The sequence below is a fragment of the Sander vitreus genome, chromosome 15 (genome assembly GCF_031162955.1).
Source record: "Sander vitreus isolate 19-12246 chromosome 15, sanVit1, whole genome shotgun sequence".
Classification (NCBI taxonomy): Eukaryota; Metazoa; Chordata; class Actinopteri; order Perciformes; family Percidae; genus Sander; species Sander vitreus.
The window spans coordinates 18149420-18158489 of NC_135869.1; the positions used below are offsets into that span (position 1 = coordinate 18149420).

General features: G+C 40.1%; 1 protein-coding gene across 1 annotated transcript; it reads left to right on the forward strand.

The window, feature by feature from the left end:
• Positions 1-2986: 2986 nt before the first annotated feature.
• On the forward strand, positions 2987-4099 carry LOC144530002 (somatostatin receptor type 2-like). The gene has a single exon (XM_078269402.1). It carries the CDS (start codon positions 2987-2989, stop codon positions 4097-4099), a length of 1113 nt encoding a protein of 370 aa, XP_078125528.1.
• Positions 4100-9070: the final 4971 nt, after the last annotated feature.

Sequence of the window (9070 nt, forward strand, 5' to 3'; positions counted from 1 at the left end):
GTGGCAATTTATTCAACCATTAGCCTACAACTGACTCTCTTGTGAGAAACAAGTCGTAGACTTTTGCAAACAGCAATAAGTACAATTTTGCACGCTGGATTATAACTAGCCTATAATAGAAAAGTTATAGCCTATTGAGCATTGATCCTGAAGCCCAGAAGGCCTACTATGTGTTCATATTGTTAACGTTTGTAAATTAAAATGGACAAATTTTAAGTAGGCCTATTGGTGCCCACTTTCATCTTATCAATATGTTATTTTCAACAAGCACGGCTTTCACTCCGTGCATCAATGCATGTGATCAAGATCCATTAAAATGTAAGCTCTATTTCACGAAGCTCCTCCTGTATGCAGGGCTGGATATCTGTAACATACGGAGTAACACAGGAGACAGCCTCTTTCGTTCAGAGGTGAGTCTCTTCAGCACCTCCTTGGCGCTTACGGTGTGCGTCCTTTAACATATCCGCGCTCTCCAGCTGGAGGCAGTCACCGCGCGCATCGCACCACGAGCGCATCGGAGCTTTGTGCAGAGCACGTTTGTATTTTATTTACTTGTCCGACCTTTCCTGTCATTTTCTCGTCGTGTGTGATGCAGGCTAGATTATGGGATTATTTAAAGGAAAAATCACATTGCAGAGAGGTTTCCTACTTCGATGCGAGTGAGAAAAACTCTAGGAATATTTGGAGATAAAGAAGATGAGTCTGCCCTAGACACTGAAATACTTTCATCCGCACAGAAGTGGCGCATCTTGTAGATAGTGAGATTAAATCCAGTTGCAGGTAAGACGATACTTTGTTGACTCACAGTAGAGTGGTTGGTGAATTGTCTCAGATGTGCGAAGATAGTATCCTACATTAGCAAGTAAATGTGATTATTCCGTTCAAATTAAGTTGAAACAAGTTGTCAAGTTGAGCATGTAGGACATTGTAAGCACTCACTGCAAGACTTACTGCCGTGTCTCATTGTTTCAGTATGCAGTTTTACTGTTAACTGGTAACGTGATGATGTTCTGGCATGTGTGTTGAAGCAAACCCCTCAGCTGGGTCTGTGCTGGGTTTTCTAACATTGTAAATTGAATACCTAACTTGACCTCATTTATGTTTTATTTTGCATAAAGTGGATTTGCACAATTAACTATGAGCATGTAATAATTGATTCAGGCAGCTGAATATTCATCTTCTAATCTTCTACCTTTTGAGCTGCTAAAAGCAAAGGTTAGAGCAGAATCCATGGCCATGACAGCGAAGAAGAAAAACACTATATGAAAAATCTCAAATACTGAAATACTATTTTATTTTGTTATTACTATTTTTTCGAAGTAGCCACTTTATTTAAAATAGTATTTCACCAGTTGTTCTGATGGCAAACTGAATTTGTCTCTCTTTTGACTGTGCTGTCCCTGGGCTGGTTTTATGAAAGAATACCTGTTGCACAGTATCAACAATGCCTCAAATACAGCAATTTGACAGTTCACAAAATAATATTTCATTTTCACAAAATATTACTCATACCAACCATGATTCAACTTGTGATAAATTCAATTTATTGTTCACCTCAGCAACAGAGCTAAGTGCTTCAAGAGGGTATTGTTTTTTTTTAGGTGGTCTGTTGTGCTCTGTTTCTGTAGTAATAACGACCTATCATACTTGTTTATCTTATGCAACACAAACAAAAAGATGTTTCTCCCAATGACGTTCCAAATGTTACGTTAAACAATAATCTTTCCATCCACCTGACTCAGACAACACACACTTATAGACACCAATGTGTTTTCCCTGAGCTCAAACATCCTCTTTGCTGAAATGTAGTCGAAAAAACAACACTCCAAGCAGTGTCCACCCTATACTGGTGCCCTGCTGAAAATTATACACTGGCATTATAAAATCTCTTATGTTATATACTAAGTTGTCAGACCATGTTTTCCTCCTGTGCATTGGCAGTGACAAGCACTTCAATCTGACTGTGGCAAAGCTGTTGGCAGTACTGTGATTCCCCTCATTCAATTACTTAGGCTGGGAATAATTTACATCCATGCACACCCCCTAATAAACATAAAAAATGTGTCAGCAAAGAATTCAGTGTAACCCGTCGCAGATGATAATTAAGCAACATTTGAAGGGCAAGCATTTCCCCTGGGAGAGCTTATGACTGTAGGGTGTGCAGCGTGAGTAGTGGATAGCAGTGGCTGGCCAAGAAAACACACAAGGAATGTCTGGCCTCACGTAGAAAGCACAGTCAAACATCCTGAGGTTCTCTTCTTTACATATGCTATCAATCAGTTCTGTTCTCCAGAGAGTCTTAAGGCTGATTAGAAAAAGGACATTTTCTTTTTTTTTTAATGCCTTTGAACACCCACACAAGTGATTTCAGTTATTGTGGCTGATTAGACCTTTGCTCAGGTTGAAGGTGGGCTGGAGCTTAGGTGGGAATTTATTAGGTCACAAATCTTTTCTACCAATAAGAATGATAAAGCTGTCCATGTCCTGCCCTAACAGGTGCAAAAAAGCTAAGAAGAGACTCAGGAAGATATCATTCAATCAGTCTACAAACACCCACACAGTCCTGGGAGGAGGTACAATCAGCCCGGTTAACAGAAAACACCAGGGGCCTTTAAAGGACCCAAGTAAACATACTGTAACATCTAAAAGCTATCGTTCTAACTGATAACATGGATTTATGAGGTCATAGAGATCACTTATATCAATAGCTACTCATTACATTGGTTAAACAGACAAACAATACGACAGCAAGTAGAAAGGAAGAGAGATCACATTTAATATCAGATGAAGATGATGACTATGGATCTCATATATCATAATCCATATCAAGTGAAATAATTATCAAATTCTCTATCAACCAGACTGCCAGGATTGTAAAAATAATGTATAGTAAAAGGGTCATTTTAAAGTAAGTTACGCTGTTACTGACAAAAGTTTTTATGTGTGCAGGTGAGATGCCATAATCCGTGTGAGAAAGTGAGGTATCATGGACTCCTGGATCTTCCCATCGTCCCCTCCGAACCTGTCGGAGCACCTCATGTATGACAGCTTTATGCAAAGCAATGAGTCCGACCTCCACGGGAACTACACAGACCACAGCTTCAACAAAACCAGCACGGTGGTCATCACCTGCTTGTACTTTCTGGTTTGCACTGTGGGGCTCTGCGGAAACTCCCTCGTCATCTACGTCATCCTGCGCTACGCCAAGATGAAGACAGTTACCAACATCTACATCCTCAACCTGGCAGTGGCCGACGTGCTCTTCATGCTGGGCCTGCCGTTCATTGCCATCCAGCTGGCGCTGGTCCACTGGCCGTTCGGCCCTGTGCTCTGCAGGGTGGTGATGACCGTCGACTCCCTGAACCAGTTCACATCTATCTTCTGCCTGATGGTCATGAGCATCGACCGCTACCTGGCTGTGGTGCATCCCATTAAATCCACAAAGTGGCGCAAGCCGCGCATGGCGAAGACTATTAACTTAGCAGTGTGGGGGGTGTCACTGATGGTTAATCTGCCCATCGTTATCTACAGCGGAGTCATCACAAAGCACGACGGCTGCTTCTGTACCATCGTGTGGCCTGAGCCACAAGAGGCCTACTACACAGTGTTCATGTTCTACACCTTCATCCTGGGCTTCTTCCTGCCCCTTTTGGTCATCTGCCTTTGCTACTTGTTCATCATCTTTAAGGTGAAGTCCTCAGGCATCCGTGTGGGCTCCTCCAAGAGGAAGCGTTCAGAGAGAAGGGTGACTCGGATGGTGTCCATCGTGGTGGCAGTGTTCGTCTTCTGCTGGCTGCCTTTCTACGTCTTCAACGTCACCTCGGTGACAGGAACCATCAGCACCACTCCCATCCTGAGGAGCACCTTTGCTTTTGTGGTGGTTTTGGGATACGCCAACAGCTGTGCAAACCCCATCCTCTACGCCTTCCTGTCGGAGAACTTCAAGAAGAGTTTCCAGAATGTTCTGTGTCTTAAGAAGGTGGGTGGGCTGGATGAGGCTGATCGCAGCGACAGCCGGCAGGATAAGTCTCGCATGATAAATGACCCCACAGAGACCCAAAGTACTCTGCTGAATGGGGACCTGCAGACCAGCATCTGAGAGGAAGGTGATAGGACTCGCATAAACACACTCACACAGACTCATACATATCTGAAACCAGAGATGGGGACTCAAGTTTGAGACTCTGACCAATGGCGCACTTAAGTCGCACACACAGTGACTTCAGACTTGACTTGAGACTCGTCTTCAAAAGACTTCAGACTCGGCTAGGACTCGAGATGCGGGCCTCGTGAACAATCTTTATTTTAAGGAAATGTCTGATGAGCTGAATGTCATTTCCCTCCCTGCGTAACCTACCTACGTAATACGTAACGTATCTGCTGCGCACAGCCACACATGAGAGGACAACAACAAACGCGGTGACCGCACCGGCAGCTGCTGTGCCATTCATCAGAAGCTTTGGTTTAAATCTTCAGACAACAAAAGAATCGCTGAATGCTAAATATGTGCTATCAAGATAAATCATTCTGGCTCAACCACATCTCATTTCATCAGGCACTTGAACACGCACCCTGATAGCTTAGCAAACATGTTTAGCTCAGCATTGGCCATCTAACGGCTTCTTGCTTTAGCTATGACCTACGGAGATTAACGCTGACTGTCGTTCACTAGATGTTATGAAAAGATGAATGAGCGTTTGGATTTAACATTACGTAATCATTTACATCCTGCTGGCTGCCACCACTTTAATTATTAACGGTTGAGCATGTAACGTTACAGTTGTATTTAGTTAACGTTACACTGGGTTTGAGAGTCAGGATGTGTGAGGGGGTGTGTCCAGCCTCTCAGACCTGGACAGATATGCTGTCATTAGTTGTAGACGCAGTGCACATTACATGGCTGTGCTCTGTAAGTGAAAAATAGGTTAGTTATTCATTTTAGCAATATTTTCCTGATAACCTGAGTACCTCAATATTTGGTCTGTACTGTATGTTCATGTTACAAGGAAAAATAACTTTATTAACTTTAAATTAACTTAACTTGAAAGTAAAGCATTCCTGTTTTTTTTTTTTTTTATCATATTGCTATAGCCTGTTTACACTGATTATATACCAAACAACTAATCAAGCTGATACTGCATGATAATAGATAAAATGAGTCATAATAGCATTTCACATGGTTTGAATTCCTTATAGCCTATTTAGCTATGCAGTGTTCTGAGCAGCCTGGATGGAATGCAGCAGGTGATACAACACTCATTATAACCACGAGAGACTTGAGACTTGACTTGGACTCCAGTTAAAAGACTTGAAACTTGACTTGGAACTCTAGCTCAGAGACTTGTGAGCATCTCTGTCTGAAACAAATAACAGCTCTTATCAACATTTTAAGATCACATCAAAGAGGAAGAAAACATGATTAAATAATAAACATCTGCCTTTGACACATTGTCTTGGAAACAAATCCAAGATAACATAATCAGAAGTTCCTACAACTGTTTGCTATATGCTTTGAATGAAAATGGAATCTGTTTGACTGTGTTCTCAGTGTATTGAGGTAGAAAGAACACTAACGCCCACTTGCAAATGGTCCCCTGGGTGACATAAATTTTCCCTGGAGACCCGGGATTATATACATAGTTTACAGCAGAGGGCCTGTGCCTGCATTGTGTAAAAATAACTACATACCAGTGTGTTCCTATGCTGTAATACAAAATACTGTTGTTAAAACATGATCATTCCTCTATTTTGTTCCTGTCTCGTCTGCAAGTTATTTTCTCTTTTTGACTGTAAATAACTGTACAGGAAATGGGCAAAGAGACAATATGAAATGTCAGAGGATTTTATATTCAGTGTCATTTAGTTTTGAAACTCTAAATCTGACTTGTGAATAACGAATGAATGTCAGTGCCATTGATTCTTGTGTTTTGTAGTACAACATGATTTAATGTGTGACCAATTTTACTTGTGAAGAAATGTATAAAATGTTAATGTGAATAACAGTGTTCAGTCGGCAGGCAAATATTTTGTCCTGTGTCGCTCGCTGCGTCAATATAGCTACATGCATAATTGATATGACATTAATGGTACTGGCTCGATATACCAAGCCAGCCTCTAACCAAAGTGCTGCTAAGATGTATAGAAACTCTATTACGATGTTGTATAGTATTATATCAAGCAATGTCACTGTATGCCTGTTGCTACTGGCCTTCTGTTGGAAACTGTTCTTTGTCATGGCTTATTTACCATTATTTATGTATATCATGTAATAATGCTGCTGCCATTGGTTGCAACTATTACAGTAATGGCATTTATCAAAAATGCCAGACTGCATGATTCTAAATGATTCAGTATGAATGCTGAGTAGTGGTTCAGCTTTGACTTTTTGTCATCTGAGATCGTAAAATCTGTTTAGATTGTATTTTGTAAAGGATTATTTTGCTCCCAAGAAACGGCTGGGTAACTATCTGGGAAGTAGTAAACTGGGATTTAAGATGGATTTAAACATATTTCATTTAAAACACGTTCCGTTTATTGTTGTTTCACAGTTTTGTATTACAGAAAATGTTGTTTGATGTGCTATTGGTAATTCCTCTGTTTCTCTATATTACTTTGCGGATATGAGGGGCTTAGTTTATCCCATGCTGCCTCCCATTGCAAGCTATTTGTAAACACTTTGTATAATGACACTGGACCATCTTCTGTTTCTGTCTCCATGTGTCTGAGTGACGTGAATTTGTGAAGGGCTAGAACACTTATCCTCAAGAGGCTTTGGTGTTCCTTTATAATAATCATCATTGTGCTGCTCCAGGAGTCCACAGTTCATCCTGCCATCCTGTGACTCCCTTTTTGTTGCTGTAATCAGATTACTATCTACTATATAAATTGTTAAACCTTTACCCTACCCAGCGACAGATTATGATTAATGTGCAAAGAATGTGTGTTGCATTGATCTCAACATACAAGCCAGCCATTCTATAGCAAAAATGTGTACTATTATACTATATATATACAAATAACACATACACACCACTGAGCATTGTTTTCTTCTTCAGTTTTGCATGACACACACATACACACACACACACACACACACAATTTGTGAACCACCAGCCATGACTAATAAAATTCCATATCCAATCTCCCTCTCTGCAGTATTGCGAAACTTGTTACCTCGTCTGTAACATCTTATTACCATTGAAAGACATGACACACCTCTAGTGTCTTATATTTCCATAGCAACAGTGACCAAGAGTGTTGGTCCCATGGTTACACAAATTAGCATAATAATAATAATAGAGAGATGAATCTGGACATGAATTATCAATGTAGACATTGCTAAGATGACTGAAGAAAAAAAGTGAAGGCTGCAAAACCAAACACCTCAGTTACATAAAACCTGATGAAAGTGTATAGTTTGTGTGCACGACAAAATGTAAAACCAAACATCTTGTGTTGTATTTATAATTATGATTCCGGCAGACTTTTCTTACAATGCTTGTTTATTTTTCAGCTTCTTTTTTTTTAAATACCTGCATTTCTTAAGACTATATTGCAGATTTTCTACTTAGTATTTGCTCCATCGGTGTTTAGTATTTAGATTTTTATGATGAGCCTTATTTGAATTGCTCAAATGCTGTGTCTCATGAGCTTTGGGAAATCCTACAATTGGTCAAAAGTTTAGCCGTTTCTCTAGAAAGTTGGCATTATGGATGTTTTTCCTATTTCTGCTTTGTTCAATTATAATGAAACAGCAAGTTTAATGGAGCAAACATGGATTGTGTATAGCTATGTTGAAACTCAATAAAGTAATAAGTGACAGTCATTTTTGTTGGTGAAATATTGTGAAATGTTTATGAAAAGATGCTAAAAGATGCCAAATATTTCAGTACTGTATGTTTACATTAAATCAAACGTTTGGATTATCATGATGCATTATTGTGAAGTATGAAAACTGTTATGTGAGGCTCTCTCATTGAAGATATATAAATTCCCTTTTTCAGTTTATCTGCATTATATTCAGCGGGTTTGATTTCATTTTTTCAGACCTCCTCTGAGCTTCTTGGTTTGACCACAAAGGGGTGCCATAATCAAACATAACTAGAACTACTCTCAGGGCAGAAAAACAACACTAAGTTTATAAAGCCTAAAGGTGAGAGTGCATGTTTGCAAGTGTGTTGGACTGTATTCAGCCTATCAGCTCTTGGTAAATATAAAAACAAACTGTTTACAGTACTTTTGTGTTCCACCATAAGAGTACACAGACAGAAATAAACAGCGTTTCAATTCTGGGACATACTGTATATTGTCCTAATGAAGAAAAGTGTGAATGGATGAATGAGACAAAAGACGGAACATAAACATTCCAGTTTTGTTCTGAGTTTAATCACTGAAACGGATAATGAAGCTCTCCTCTTCCTTCTCGTTTCAGCTGCGTCCCTGAATGTCCTTGGGTGGCCTTAACTGCTCCATGATACATCAAAACCAAAGTGCGATCATTTCACAGGTCTTTGATTTTACTGTTCGGAATTCCGCCGTTGCACTCTAGTTGAGGTTCTGCAGCAGACCAAAAGGATATGCATGTTTGTTTTAATTTACAGAGCAGCTAAACAACCAGGGGTTGTGGTTTGTATGTGGCTGTGATAGGTTAGGGCCCTCATCTTATACATGAGTGAATATTTTTATTCTGTATTTTTATTTTTTTATACATACACAATCAGTGATATTTAAACAAAACAGACCACAACACCCTGATGTGTATGTGTATTATCTAAAGTCTGACTTGACAGCATACTGATTGAATAGAGCACTGGGTTTACTGCACTGCAGAGGCAAGACACCACGAACCACACCGGTCTACACCAGCCACACACACAGTTGCCATGGAGAAGATTAACACTGATGGATTCAGAACCAGGCTATGGTCGCACAGTGCCCATATACGTGCAATCTGTTTTACCCTCTATATAGCTCACGTCTTCCCATCCCCAAACTTCAGAAAAGAAATCATGATTGGCACCAGGCCTTGGAGGTGTTGCTGAGGGCAAATTTTCAAATAAGATCATGAGAG

Excerpts from the sequence above, each read along its gene's own strand:
- LOC144530002 (XM_078269402.1), top strand. The coding sequence starts at position 2,987 with ATGGACTCCTGGATCTTCCCATCGTCCCCTCCGAACCTGTCGGAGCAC.